Source organism: Schistocerca piceifrons, chromosome 8, assembly GCF_021461385.2.
Source record: "Schistocerca piceifrons isolate TAMUIC-IGC-003096 chromosome 8, iqSchPice1.1, whole genome shotgun sequence".
NCBI lineage: Eukaryota > Metazoa > Arthropoda > Insecta > Orthoptera > Acrididae > Schistocerca > Schistocerca piceifrons.
The window spans coordinates 163,684,205-163,698,736 of record NC_060145.1 but is presented as its reverse complement, the minus strand read 5'-3'; the positions used below and the strand labels follow the sequence as shown (position 1 = coordinate 163,698,736).

At 38.2% G+C, this 14,532-nt stretch overlaps 1 protein-coding gene across 1 annotated transcript in view; it reads right to left on the bottom strand.

The window, feature by feature from the left end:
* The window catches only part of LOC124712156 (odorant receptor Or2-like), a 101,058-nt gene extending 99,770 nt beyond the window's left edge, over positions 1-1,288 (bottom strand). Inside the window, exon 1 of the mRNA XM_047242453.1 lies at positions 1,238-1,288. Within this exon, the coding sequence (XP_047098409.1) occupies positions 1,238-1,267 (30 nt within the window). The 5' untranslated portion in view covers positions 1,268-1,288. The remainder of the gene's footprint in view (positions 1-1,237) is intronic.
* Between the last annotated feature and the right edge of the window lie 13,244 nt (positions 1,289-14,532).

Sequence of the window (14,532 nt, the reverse complement as noted above, 5' to 3'; positions counted from 1 at the left end):
TGTATCCGGTGAACCACTTAAATCTGCACGCTTAACGGACTGATTGGCTAACGTGAATGATAATTAACTCGGAAACGGCACAACGTGTCGCATTATTTTCTTAACAGTTATTTCTCAGCACCCCAACAAGCTCTTTGTTTCTGACCACACTGCATGAATATCACGTTTATGAAAAACGTACGTCCTCTTTATTTCAAAATACTTATTGCGCATGAAAAAATCCAGTTTCCATTGCAAATATAAGTTCTTAAATACTAGTCTTTTATAGTAGTTTGTTAATAAGGATTGGTTAATTTATAAAAGCATTACAAATTATGTTCTTTCATCTAGATGCACTATACTCTTTGCATGAAATCTCATACGTAGAACACGCACACATTGAGTAAAATTTTGCCACAGTCTGGAATCGAAACGGGGTCGACTACTTGGGCGGGTGGATCGAGCATTCTACCAAATGGCATTATAGAAGTTTGGAAAACTTCAAAGTCGATATTCTCGAGCATTTTTGAGAGTTGCATCGATATGCTTAGTGCGACTGATTTTTGAGTACTGATCATCACGTACCACAAATTTTAAATAATCACAATAATCCGATTGGCTTGTGGTGTCCTTGTAGGAAAATATTGCCTATAATTGTTAGTAGCATCGTCAACAAGCATGTAATAGCTTATTCTTGAATCCCTCCATTCACAGGAACAGGGACAAGAAAAAGAAAGGAAATTGAGGCATAAATATCCCGTCGGCGTCGAGATCATCTGGGACGAAATACGAATTCAGCCGTACAAAAACTGGAAGAAAATTGGCTGCAGCCTGTTATAAGGAACTGCGCTGAACTACCTGTAGAGATAAAAGGATAATACCAAAAATTTTAATTAGGGCGAGTGAACAGTGTTTTCAACCACATTGTTCCAGAATCCGATTCGAGGGGCTTAACTAATGATCTACACCAGTCGGCAGATATAGCGGAATAAGAAATTGGAAACAGTTTGTGATGAATTGTGCATTAAATGAACTCTGTAAAGAAAAAGAAGGAAACAACAACGGGAGATATTCTACTGTGATGAATTGTGCATTAAATGAACTCTGTAAAGAAACAGAAGGAAACAACAACGGGAGATATTCTACTGAGGAACCCTTGTATTAACTTTTGAAAAATCAAAAAACATAACGGATGTTGTAAAGGATTTGATAAGAAAAAGTACTTGAGAAACAGAAGAGTAATAGTTACTGTACGCACCGGATCAGGAAGGTCCTTGGCTTTTGCCATCCTCTCTGCTTGAGCGTCGGTGGCAGAATCGCTGACATGTTTGTTTCCATGCCCATTAAGTATAAAGTGCCCGCTATGAATTCTTAAATGAACAGCACAGACACGGTGAAAGCGGAGAACACATTCGCTGCTAGTAGCGTGGTAAACGAGGCATCAAAATTTCAAGCATGCGCAATGCTGCCCTCAGGAAGACCGGACGCCAACCGTAAACACTTTCGATACGTACGAGCTCTTAGTTATCTATCTCTCTGTACACCGCTCAAAGAAGTTGGTAGCACTGTTCTCTTCAGCTTGCATTAAACATACTCCTGATGACCTCGCTAACTTAATTTTGCTGCGCTAACGACTTATTAAATGTACCAGATGTCAAAGTAGGCTCGTAAATGTGATATAAATGATTAAGAAATGCGCTGAGTTCTTAACATAGTTCTTGCGTTCATTATGGAGTCGCAGGCTACTAGGAAAACCACAGGTATGCACCACTAACCTCTTTTCGAAGCGACAACCCACAGTTCCGCTCAAACAGCCCAATACAGTGTTCACAGTACTCCCGCTTGTAAGATCGTAACGTCTCAGATGAGCCAGGACGGTACAACACTTCTAGATTCACAGAACTCTACATAAGAGAATGTTTTGTAACATGATTGATAGTTTCGAACTAAAAGATCAAATATCTAACTGTGATGAAAATTGAATTGTGCGCTATATCTCAATATATCTTGTGTGTTCCAGTACAACAGCTTTCTTCGATTTTAGGAGTTACGCAAGAACTTCACATAAGCACATTCGGCGACTCAAATTCTATGTGGAATTTCTCAGGTTTTTGACTGCTCCTACGCACTGACGGAAACTGAGACTATCTATCGCGAAGTGGTAAGTTGCTCGAATATAAAATCTACATGAATGTGATACTCTCTTTGCCCAAGAGTACAACGATGTGAGATCACTGGTCTTCTTAGAATCCTTCTGAACGTTCATGAACAAAATCTCATTGTAATAGTTGAAAAAATGTCCAAATCAATTGTGGAAAACGATAACGACATTAACATTGAACATCCAACTGTTACGATCGAGACCATCACCGCAGACTGCTTAAAAGAAGGCACTAGGTAAGTGAAGCGCAATAAAGATTGCAGATGAACCACTGGCAAACAGTTTCTCCACATTCAAGAGCAATTTTATCTTTGTTCTGTTGTTGTTGTCTTCATTTCGAAGTTTGTTTTTATGCAAGTCTCCACACTAGTCTGTCCTGTACAGACTTCTTCCTGTTTTCGTGGTAATTCCAACACATTTAGACTTGCTTACTTGTAGTGAACTGAACCATTTTCCTCTCTCTACAATTTTTACCCCTTCCGTTTATTACGGAACTGGCAGTTCCTTGATTACTCAAGATGTGTCCTATCAAACGATCACCATTTTTAGTCAGCTTCTGCCATAAATTTCTTTTCTCCTCGATTCGTTTCAGTACTACATCATTACTAGTGTGATCTGTTCACCCAATCTTCTGCACTCTTCGGTAGCACCACACCTGAAAACATTCTCTTCTCTTATTGTGTGAGCTGTTTACCGTCCATGCGTCACTTCCGTACAAGGCTGCACTCTGGACATAGGAAGAGTTCTCCTAACATATTAGATGTTAAAAATTTTACATTTTCTGAAACGCTTTTCTTGTCAGTCGTTCAGTTCCCCAAATACCAAGACTCGTATAACACTTTCAATGTCTAATTTCCTGACGTAATTTTCAGAGTCTCACCTGACTTAATTCCATTACCCTTGTTGTACTTTGTTCATCTTACAACCTACTCTGATGGCACTATCCATTCTGATCAACAGATATTGCATGTCCTTTGCTGTCTCGGACAGCAAAATAAAAAGAAGTGCTAGGCTGTGAAAGACTCCTCTCCTTGCTGCACAAGAATAAATTGCTGGTGAACACAAACAATACTGCACGTATGTTCATTTGTCCATTCAGAAATCATCCTTTAACGCGTAACCCTTAAAACTGATGGCAAAGCACTACCAGAGACAGAGTTTTTAGGAGTGTGGATGGACAGCACACTTTGTTAGAAGAGAAGCTCCTAAAAAAGTTGGACAGTCTCTGTTGTGCAACAGAATCCTGAGGAAAACTTGACATAAACACACTGAAAATAAAGTATACTTGGCTTTCGCAATCAATAATGGCACCTGGTATCCCTTTCTAGGGGATTTCTCACAGAAAAATGTTTCTTATGCAAGAAAGAGTAATAAAAATAATGTCAAAATACAGTCAGCCACCAAACATATACTAAAATAACTTAATATATTACCAGTCTTCCGTATTTATACTCTAAAAAAGTCTATTTTGGGAAAAAACCCTTGATAGGTTTATAGCAAATGGAAATGGACAACCATGACCCCTGGACCAGGCGAAACATTCATCTAGTGAGTCCAGGGCTGAGCATAAGGCACGAAGGAGTAGATAAAATGCGCAACATATTCTTCAACAAAAATCCCTTTCCATTAGAAACAAAACCAACATTTTTAAAAGTAGTGTAAAGGAAATATCTGTGGAAGACATTTATTATTCTGTTGATGAGAATGTAAAGACAAATTTGCAATAACTTCATGACATCATCCTGTTCCCTCATATACCAGTAATTTAAATTGTAAAACCATGTTACGAAAATACTACGTAGACAATGGTCAACTGCGCATATTATTTCATTTTATTCTTGTATCTTGTTCTAAGCATAAATATTATTTTCATTCATTATGTTTTGTACATCCCATCAAGAAGAAGAGCGTTCAAGGTCGTGGAACATTAGCAAAAGAACCATCATTAGAGTATGTTGTTGTTGCTGTTGTTGTTGTGGTCATCAGTCCTGAGACTGGTTTGATGCAGCTCTCCATGCTAATCTATCCTGTGCAAGCTCCTTCATCTCCCAGTACCTACTGCAACCTATATCCTTCTGAATCTGCTTAGTGTATTCATCTCTTGGTCTTCCTCTACGACTTTTACCCTCCACGCTGCCCTCCAATGCAAAATTTGTGATCCCTTGATGCCTCAGGACATGTCCTACCAACCGATCCCTTCCTCTAGTCAAGTTGTGCAACAAACTTCTCTTATCCCCAATCCTATTCAATGCCTCCTCATTAGTTAAGTGATCTACCCACCTAATCTTCAACATTCTTCTGTAGCACCACATTTCGAAAGCTTCTATTCTCTTCTTGTCCAAACTATTTATTGTCCATGTTTCACTTCCATACACGGCTACACCCCATACAAATACTTTCAGAAACGACTTCCTGAAACTTAAATCTATACTCGATGTTAACAAATTTCTCTTCTTCAGAAACTCTTTCCTTGCCATTGCCAGTCTACATTTTATATCCTCTCGACTTCGATCGTCATCAGTTATTTTGCTCCCCAAATAGCAAAACTCCTTTACTACTTTAAGTGTCTCATTTCCTAATCTAATTCCCTCAGCATCACCCGACTTCATTCGACTACATTCCATTATCCTCGTTTTGCTTTTGTTGATGTTCATCTTATATCCTCCTTTCCAGACACTGTCCATTCCGTTCAACTGCTTTTCCAAGTCCTTTGCTGTCTCTGACAGAATTACGATGTCATCGGCGAACCTCAAAGTTTTTATATCTTCCCGCTGGATTTTAATACCTACTCCAATTTTTTCTTTTGTTTCCTCTACTGCTTGCTCAATATACAGATTGAATAACATCGGGGAGAGGCTACAATCCTGTCTCACTCCCTTCCCAACCACTGCTTCACTTTCATGCCCCTCGACTCTTATACCTGCCATCTGGTTTCTGTACAAATTGTAAATAGCCTTTCGCTCCCTGTATTTTACCCCAGCCACCTTCAGAATTTGAAAGAGAGTATTCCAGTCCACATTGTCAAAAGCTTTCTCTAAGTCTACAAATGCTAGAAGCATAGGTTGGTCTTTCCTTAATCTTTCTTCTAAGATAAGTCGTAAGGTCAGTATTGACTCACGTGTTCCAACATTTCTACGGAGTCCAAACTGATCTTCCCCGAGGTCGGCTTCTAGCAGTTTTTCCATTCGTCTGTAAATAATTCGCGTTAGTATTTTGAAGCTGTGACTTATTAAACTGACACGTCGGTAATTTTCACATCTGTCAACACCTGCTTTCTTTGGGATTGGAATTATTATATTCTTCTTGAAGTCTGAGGGTATTTCGCCTGTCTCGTACATCTTGCTCACCAGATGGTAGAGTTTTGTCAGGACTGGCTCTCCCAAGGCCGTCAGTAGTTCTAATTCTAATGGAATGTTGTCTACTCCCGGGGGCCTTGTTTCGACTCAGGTCTTTCAGTGCTCTGTCAGACACTTCACGCAGTATCGTATCTCCCATTTCATTTTCATCTACATCCTCTTCCATTTCCATAATATTGTCCTCGAGTACATCGCCCTTGTATAGACCCTCTACGTACTCCTTCCACCTTTCTGCTTTCCCCTCTTTGCTTAGAACTGGGTTTCCATCTGAGCTCTTGATATTCATACAAGTGGCTCTCTTTTCTCCAAAGGTCTCTTTAATTTTCCTGTAGGCTGTATTTATCTTACCCCTAGTGAGATAAGCCTCTGTATCCTTACATTTGTCCTCTAGCCATGCCTGCTTAGCCATTTTGCACTTCCTGTCGATCTCATTTTTGAGACTTTTGTATTCGTTTTTGCCTGCTTCATTTACTGCATTTTTATATTACCTCCTTTCATCAATGAAATTCAATATTTCTTCTGTTACACAAGGTTTTCTACTAGCCCTCATCTTTTTCCCTGCTTGATCCTCTGCTGCCTTCACTACTTCATCCCTCAGAGCTACCCATTCGTCTTCTACTGTATTTCTTTCCCCCATTCCTGTCAATTGTTCCCTTATGCTGTCCCTGAAACTCTGTACAACCTCTGGTTTAGTCAATTTATTCAGGTCTCATCTCCTTAAATTCCCACCTTTTTGCAGTTTCTTCAGTTTTAATCTACAGTTCATAACCAATAGATTGTGGTCAGAGTCCACATCTGCCCGTGGAAATGTCCTACAATTTAAAACCTGGTTCCTAAATCTCTGTCTTACCATTATATATATATATATATATATATATATATATATATATATATATATATATATATATATATGATACCTTTTAGTATCTCCAGGATTCTTCCATGTATACAACGTTCTCTTATGATTCTTGAACCAAGTGTTAGCTATGATTAAGTTATGCTCTGTGCAAAATTCTACCACACGGCTTCCTCTTTCATTTCTCTCCCCCAATCCATATTCACCCACTATGTTTCCTTCTCTCCCTTTTCCTACTCTCGAATTCCAGTCACCCATGACTATTAAATTTTCGTCTCCCTTCACTACCTGAATAATTTCTTTTATCTCATCATACATTTCTTCAATTTCTTCGTCATCTGCAGAGCTAGTTGGCATATAAACTTGTACTACTGTAGTAGGCATGGGCTTCGTGTCTATCTTGGCCACTATAATACGTTCACTATGCTGTTTGTAGTAGCTTACCCGCACTCCTATTTTTTATTCATTATTGAACCTACTCCTGCATTACCCCTATTTGATTTTGTATTTATAACCCTGTATTCACCTGACCAGGTCTTGTTCCTCCTGACACTGAACTTCACTAATTCTCACTATATCTAACTTTAACCTATCCACTTCCCTTTTTAAATTTTCTAACCTACCTGCTCGGTTAAGGGATCTGACATTCCACACTCCGATCCGTAGAATGCCAGTTTTCTTTCTCCTGATAACGCCGTCCTCTTGAGTAGTCCCCGCCCGGAGATCCGAATGGGGGACTATTTTACCTCTGGAATATTTTACCCAAGAGGGCCCCATCATCATTTAACCATACAGTGAAGCTGCATGCCCTCGGGAAAAATTATGGCTGTAGTTTCTCCTTGCTTTCAGCCATTCGCAGTACCACAACAGCAAGGCCGTTTTGGTTAATGTTACAAGGCCAGATCAGTCAATCATCCAGACTGTTGTCCCTGCAACTACTGAAAAGGCTGCTGCCCCTCTTCAGGAACCACACGTTTGTCTGGCCTCTCAGCAGATGCCCCTCCGTTGTGGTTGCACCTACGGTACGGCTATCTGTATCTCCGAGGCACGCAAGCCTCCCCACCAACGGCAAGGTCCATGGTTCGTGAGGGGATGCAAGATTATCTAACTAATATAAAAAATGTCACATATTAATCAGTGAACTATAAGCAAATTACCACAGTTCTACATAGAAAAGATAATTTACCAATAAACTTTGGTGACATATCCCAAAAATGTGGCTGAACAAAAAAATTTTGTTCTTAATAGGTCCTAAATTACAAACAGATAACATATTAGGCAGGTGATTGAAGCAGCGGTGATTATACAAAATAAAATTTGTAACACAACAAGAGAAATTACAGTAACTGAAATAAAGGAAAATGGAGCATATAACAGAGGTAATGTACAGTATGGACTGGATGGGATTATTAGTGGTACCTACAGTTGGAAGTGGTATGTAAGGAAACTGTGTCTGGTCATTCAGTACCAAGCTTTGGTTGATGGGCATAGTATTTTTCAAACAAAATATTTTCTAACATCTATAAATACTGAATTGTATTTACAACACATTAATACTTGTCATGCAGCTTCATAATAAACATCGCCATTGCCAAGTATCTCACAGAACTTTTCAGTCCCTGAATCGTGATATTTAATTAATTTATAGGGTATATACTTATATTTAATTAATTTATAGAAAAATGGGCTAACAAGCCATGTTTTTCATTTTTTTTGTATTCAAAGGAGATTCTGAATTTCTTGCTTTACATTAGATAAGAGCCTGTGGAATATTTTCGCACCGGAGCACATATCTCCATCTGAACTCGAGACAAGAAGGCAAACTCTAGATGAAAATTATTTTCGTGCCTTGTGTAAACCATAGTTCAGCTGGAACTGATTTTTTTATCAGTAACAAAAACCATTGAGGAGTAAATGTTTTGGGTTGTGAATCTAAGAATTTCAAGACTATTAAAAAGCCTTTCTGCAAGATGTATAGTTATCTGTTTTATGGAATAATCTTACTGCTCACTTTTGTTGAATACGCACTTTACTTACCATAGGAGCCCTGCCTAGGAAGACAGCAGGGAGTGAAAATATGCACAAGAAGACAACACTCTTCTTCTTAGGTCAGCACAATGAAAGATGCTTCTCAGGGCATAATACACTGAACTCAGCTTCTTAAATAGATTATCTATATATAATGTTATCTTGTTATCCAGCTGGTGTTCCTCAGGGTTCCATCTTTGGTCCATTGCTTTTTCTTGTGTTCATTGATGACCTCTCATCTGTTGCATTGCCAGTAGCTCAGTTTGTTTTGTTTGCAGATTATACAAACATTCCAACAAATGGAAAGTCAAGTACAGATTTACAAATGGCGCTGACTTTAAGAAATGGTTTAAAGCTAAGTCATCTACAGAGCAGGAGGAGTTACCTACCAAAAAGTCTTCTACACTATATTTAAACTATGCTTTATCTGAAACAAACTTTTTAATGTTCACTTGCAACAGTATTAAATGTCTGGGATTACAAGTCAATAGCCAGCCGGTGTGGCCAAGCAGTACTAGGCACTTCAGTCTGGAACCGCACGACTGCTATGGTCGCAGGTTCGAATCCTGCCTTGGGCATGGATGTGTGTGATGTCCTTAGGTTAGTTAGGTTTAAGTAGTTCTAGGTTCTAGGGGACTGATGACCTCAGATGTTAAGTCCCGCAGTGCTCAGAGCCATTTGAACCATTTTAACAAGTTGATAATAAATTTGGTTGGAATGGGCATACACAGAACTGCTGAAGCGCCTAAACAAGTCTGTATTTGCAATGCGAATGATGTCAGATGTAGGTGGTATAAATATATAAAAAACTTGCTTACTTTGCTTCCTTTTAGTCTATAATGTCATATGGGATCATATTCTGGGGTAACTCGTCAAATAGAGCAAATGTTTTTAGTGTGCAAATGCGCATAATAAGACTGATTTGTGGTGTAAATTCAAAAACATCATGTAGAAAAATATTCAAGGAACTTTGTATTCTAACCACTGCTTCTCAGTACATTTATTCCTTCATGAAATTTGTTGCAAGTAGTATGTCTCTCTTTCCAACAAATAGCTCAATACAGAGTATCAACCTTAGGAATAAAAACTATCTACATAAAGATCTAAAATCACTTACCTTGGTCCAATGAGGGACCAATACTCAGCAACACATATTTTCAGTAAATTGCCAGCGAACATTAAAAAGTTGGTTTCAGATAAAGCACAGTTTAAATATAGTGTGGAAGACTTTTTGATAGGTAACTCCTTCTGCTCTGTAGATAACTATCTTAACAGGAACTGTTAGCTCAGATTAAGTAAAAATGTCTGTTCATATCAGTTTCGATAGTACTTGACCACAGCAGTCAAGATTAGGTATTTTGTGTATGATAAATTTATTAAAAGTGCATAACTATGTTTCGTTCTGACAGTGCATTAATTCTGTAAATATTAGCGGTTTCAGTGTACTGCAACGTTTTCAAATATGTTGACAATCTCCTAACAAATGATAAGGAAAGTGAGTATTATATTCAAACGTTCTATGGTTTTAAGTTATACTTTCTGACATGTTCCACACTCATGAGAATCACCTCATTTTTGGTTCTATGGAATGAAAACTGTATCTAATCTGACAATGCCATTGGCAAACCTCGAAGAATTTGGTCCATTAGACTTCTGGCATATAGCAGCATAAAAACAAAGTTTTTATTTTTTTGGTCTGAACTCTCTCTTTCCAAATTTATCCTTTGTTTCCTTTACTGCTTGCTCAATGTACAGGGAAGGACTAAAAACTTATTTCATTTTTTTCTCAGATGCTGCCTCCCTTTCGTGCTCTTTGGCTCATTACTGAAGTCTGGTTTCTGCACATTTTGTTGACAAACTTTCTTTCCTTGTACTTTATCCCAGCTGTAATATTCACCTTTCTCAAAGGTCTCTTGAAAACTACAAATGATGTAAAAGAGGATTTGTCTTTTTTTATTATGTCTTCTGAGATAAATCGTAAGTGCAGTATTGCTTCATGTGCTCCTACAGTTCTAACCGTGTATGGCCTTCACTAGTAGGTCGGTTCTTTCAAAAATAATTCGTGTTAGCATTTTGCAGGCATGACTTAAAAGTAATGGCTCCAGTAATAGTCAGGCCTGTCAACACCATCATTCTCTGGAATGATGTTAATTACATTCTTCTTAGAGTCTAAAGACATTTGCATGCCATGCGGAATCGTTTTGACATGTTTGATACCCCGAAGGATCCCAATACTGAAGATAGGTCGTCTACTATAGCTGACTTGTTTTGGCTTACGTTCTTCAGTGCTCTGTCAAATTCTTCTCTCAGTATCATATCTCCCATGTCGCCTTCATCTACTTCTTCCCATTGTTTAATACTGTTTTCACGTTTCCTTCTTTTGTACAATCCATCTATATACTCCTTCAAATTTTAGGTTTACTCTTTGCATATCAGCTTGCAAAAAATATTCCAAACAGTGGACAAGACACCTGAGGTTAGCGCAGGAGCAACCAAGCTCTTACTACGAGACAATTGTGAAAAATTCGTCATCTGGCACTGAACAGCAACCTTTCTTTAGATTGAAAACGATCCTCTTAGCATTCCTCTTGTAAGTGAATGTACGGTTTACAATCTTATTTCCCTCAGGTGCGACTTATTTCAGAAGATAGACTGAAAAAACGCAAATCTACGATTATAGCAATTACAGATTTAGAGAAAGCTTAGGACAGTGTTGAATTCAATATACTTTTCGAAGTTACGAAGGTATCAGGGATAAAATTAAGCTAGTGAAGTGTTATCTAGAGCTTGTACAGAAATCATATTGCAGTTATAAGAGTCGAAGGACATGAAAGAGGGGTTGTAGTTGAGAACGGAGAGAAACAGACGATTTTATTCAACATGTACACTGGGCAAGCTGTAAAGGCAACCAACAAGATATTTGGAAATTGAATTAAAGTCCAGGGTGAGGAACTAAAAATATTGAGATTTTCTGGTGACAAATTTTATTTTGACAGAGATGTCAAAGGACCTGGAAGACCAGTTGAGTTGAATGGGTAGGTTCTTAAAAAAAACAAGTAATAAGATAAACGTCAACAAAAGTAAAACAAGAGAAATTTAATGTAGTCGAATTAAACCAGTCGACGCTGAGGGAATCGAATTAGAAAACACGACACTGTAAGTAGAAGTTTTGCTATATGAAGAGAAAAGTAACTAATACTAGTAGAAGTAAAGAGGATATACTGTATTACGGAGACTGTGAAAGTAATGAGTGATGCTTCTAAACTCGCATTTGTAAGTCTCAAGTTGGAACCTGAAAAATTTGCAAAAGTTATTTTGGTATTGAAATAGGTAAATCTCAGTCCAGGGCAACAGAACAATGTGAAAATTTTGAATGGAAATATCTAGAGCCAACCCTACACGAAGCGAAATTCATACTACCCGGTATATCGAACAATTAGCCTGCGAGGAAGCAATCCGTTTTCAATGAAGTTTAATTATGCTATCTCACTGAAAAACTAATGACTCAGATTAAAATGTTGTCCATGACTATAGCCTATCTTCATCTTTGGTCTTGTAAACAATCACTGTACCACAACTGTTATTGTTATTACAGAGCAAATGAACATAAAATTTAACACATCTGACTTTCTGATAAAACTACTTGAAAATTCACAAGATATCACTTCATTGGTATTAGGCCCCAGAACTGATACTGATTTACATTGGACGTGAGCTTTGGTGGTGATTATGTTTACTGGAACAAGATACCTGTGCGCACGGAACCCCTCGTCTGTTCTGCAACCTGTTACTATTAAGATAATGTTGAGACTGTCAGAAACCAAATTTCATTTACCGTACCTGCAGTCTGAAAATCAAGAAAGCATCTTACCAATTTTCACAAAATGATTCTCAGTACACAACTCGCGATGTGCAGTGCGAGTATGCAAACACAGACATGAAAGTAAATGAAAATGAGGAACTAATCTTAATCACTGATAAATGAGAACAAGACACCAAATTAAGCTATATTTCATTAATCCTTAACGACAATACACCTTTTCAGACGTTTCTCACACCCAGGCAAAGTAATAAAATACTTTTAATAGCTCTCTTGTGCTTAGTTGCCTTCCTTGACACTTATTTCAACCGTGTTCTTTACTATAAAATGTTTACAGTAAACTTTAACCATACCCAGTGTTCTAACAATAAGACACTATTTAGTTACAAATGTAAATTTGACTGGATTACCTTAAAACTTGGCTTTGTCATTCTTGCATTCATATCATCTCATTTACTCAATTTTTTTTCTAAAAACACGTTATTACAGAATCCTTTTTTGAATAATGCTGCCTCCACTGCACGGTAGACCAGCTTCCAGCCTTTTCAAACCAAGTACACAGCCGGAATGATTAATACACACTGCTTGCTACTCTCTTCAAAAAAGTAATCTCTCTGACCAACATCTGTGATCTCAAAATAGATCTTGATTATACCGAAACTACAGATGTTGAATACGTATATCAATTTCGCAACTTCATTCACAGCTATGGCCAAAACTACCTGAAAATCGTGATGGCAAATAAGACAGGTCCCTTACAAACTGGGCGAAGCTGAGGGAATCTGATTAGAAAATACGACACCGAAAGCAGAAGTTTTACTATCTGAGGAGCAAAATAACTAATACTAGAAGAAGTAAAGAGGATACATAGCGTCGTCTGGTACTAGCAAGAAAAGCGTTTCTGGAAAAGATAATTGTTTTTTTGACATTGAATACGCATTTTAGCCTTAGAAAGTCTTTTCCTACAGTATATTCGTGACTGAAGGGGAATATGGACACCCAACATTCCAGATAAGAGGAGGACAGAAAATTTTGGAATATGATGCCACAGAAGAACGCTGCAAAATAGGGAGACCGCTTAACTGTTGACGATGTACTGTGTTGAATTGACGAGAAAACGAATTTATGGCAGAGCCTGATTGAAAGAAGCAATCGGTTGATAAGATACAGGTGAAAAGGACTCTCAAAATTGATACTAGAATTAATTGTGGTGGGTAAAAATTATACAGGGAAACCTAAATCTGACTACAGTAGTAAGCTTGAAATAGACGTGGGTTGCAGTACCTATGCCGAGGCGGAGAACTCTGCAAAGGATAGACTGGCATCAAACCAGTGCAGTGCTGCATTGTCTAAAAATGTCTGTCTTCGACTATTAACAACTCTTCTTTGATTCCATCAATTTGATATTAATGTTCCCATTACCAAAGACCATTTGTGGCTGCTGTAGATGACAAATTGTTCGTACAAGACAGAACTCTTCTCCTTACGTTTCTACCCAATTGGTCCAAATGACCTGCATATTATTCCGCAGATCAAGGTGAGAATTTGCATTGTCGGTCATCACTGCATAACGTAGCTTAAACTAAGCTCAATTGCTGTTGACTCCACTTAACATGTGAGATCAAGAAATGTTTCATTCACCTTAGTACCTTGAATGCCCGATATTCTTGAATAATATGAACTGGTAGCTCGAATAAAAAATTCATACGAAAAAATAAACTCAAATAACATTATACAAGTGTACACCGTTAATAATATTAGGTAAAAAGAAAAAAATGCAAATTATGCGTTGATGCAGAAGTACGTAGCGTTTTTCCGTAAGCTTAATAAACGCAACACATACACATAGCGAAGACTTTAGTCATCAATAATACATCCTCCTTCACTCTTTACCGCTGTCTGCCAACGCTGGGGTAACTTTCCGATTCCGCAACTGTAGAAATCACGTGATTTTGAGGCGAAGAACTCGTCGAGGCATGTTCGGAGCGCATTTTCATCGGGAAAAGAAGTTGTTTGAAGGTTGTTCGATAGAGCGCGGAGAAGGTGAAAATCTAACGACGCGCAAATACAAATGGATAAGGTGGATGTGGAGTGACTTCCAACCCAAGTCCTGCATAGTGTTTTTTGTCAGTCTAGCAGAATGCGAACGTGCATTATCATGGAGTAGCATCACTTCGAGCAGTCTCCCTGGTCGTCGTCCTTCGATTACGGCTGCAAGAAGTCTCAGTTGTTGACAATAAATGTCAGCAGTAATGTTTACAGGTCGAGGAAGCAATTAGTAGTATATCACACCATCGGTGTTCCACCAGATGCGTAACATTATCTTTTGTGG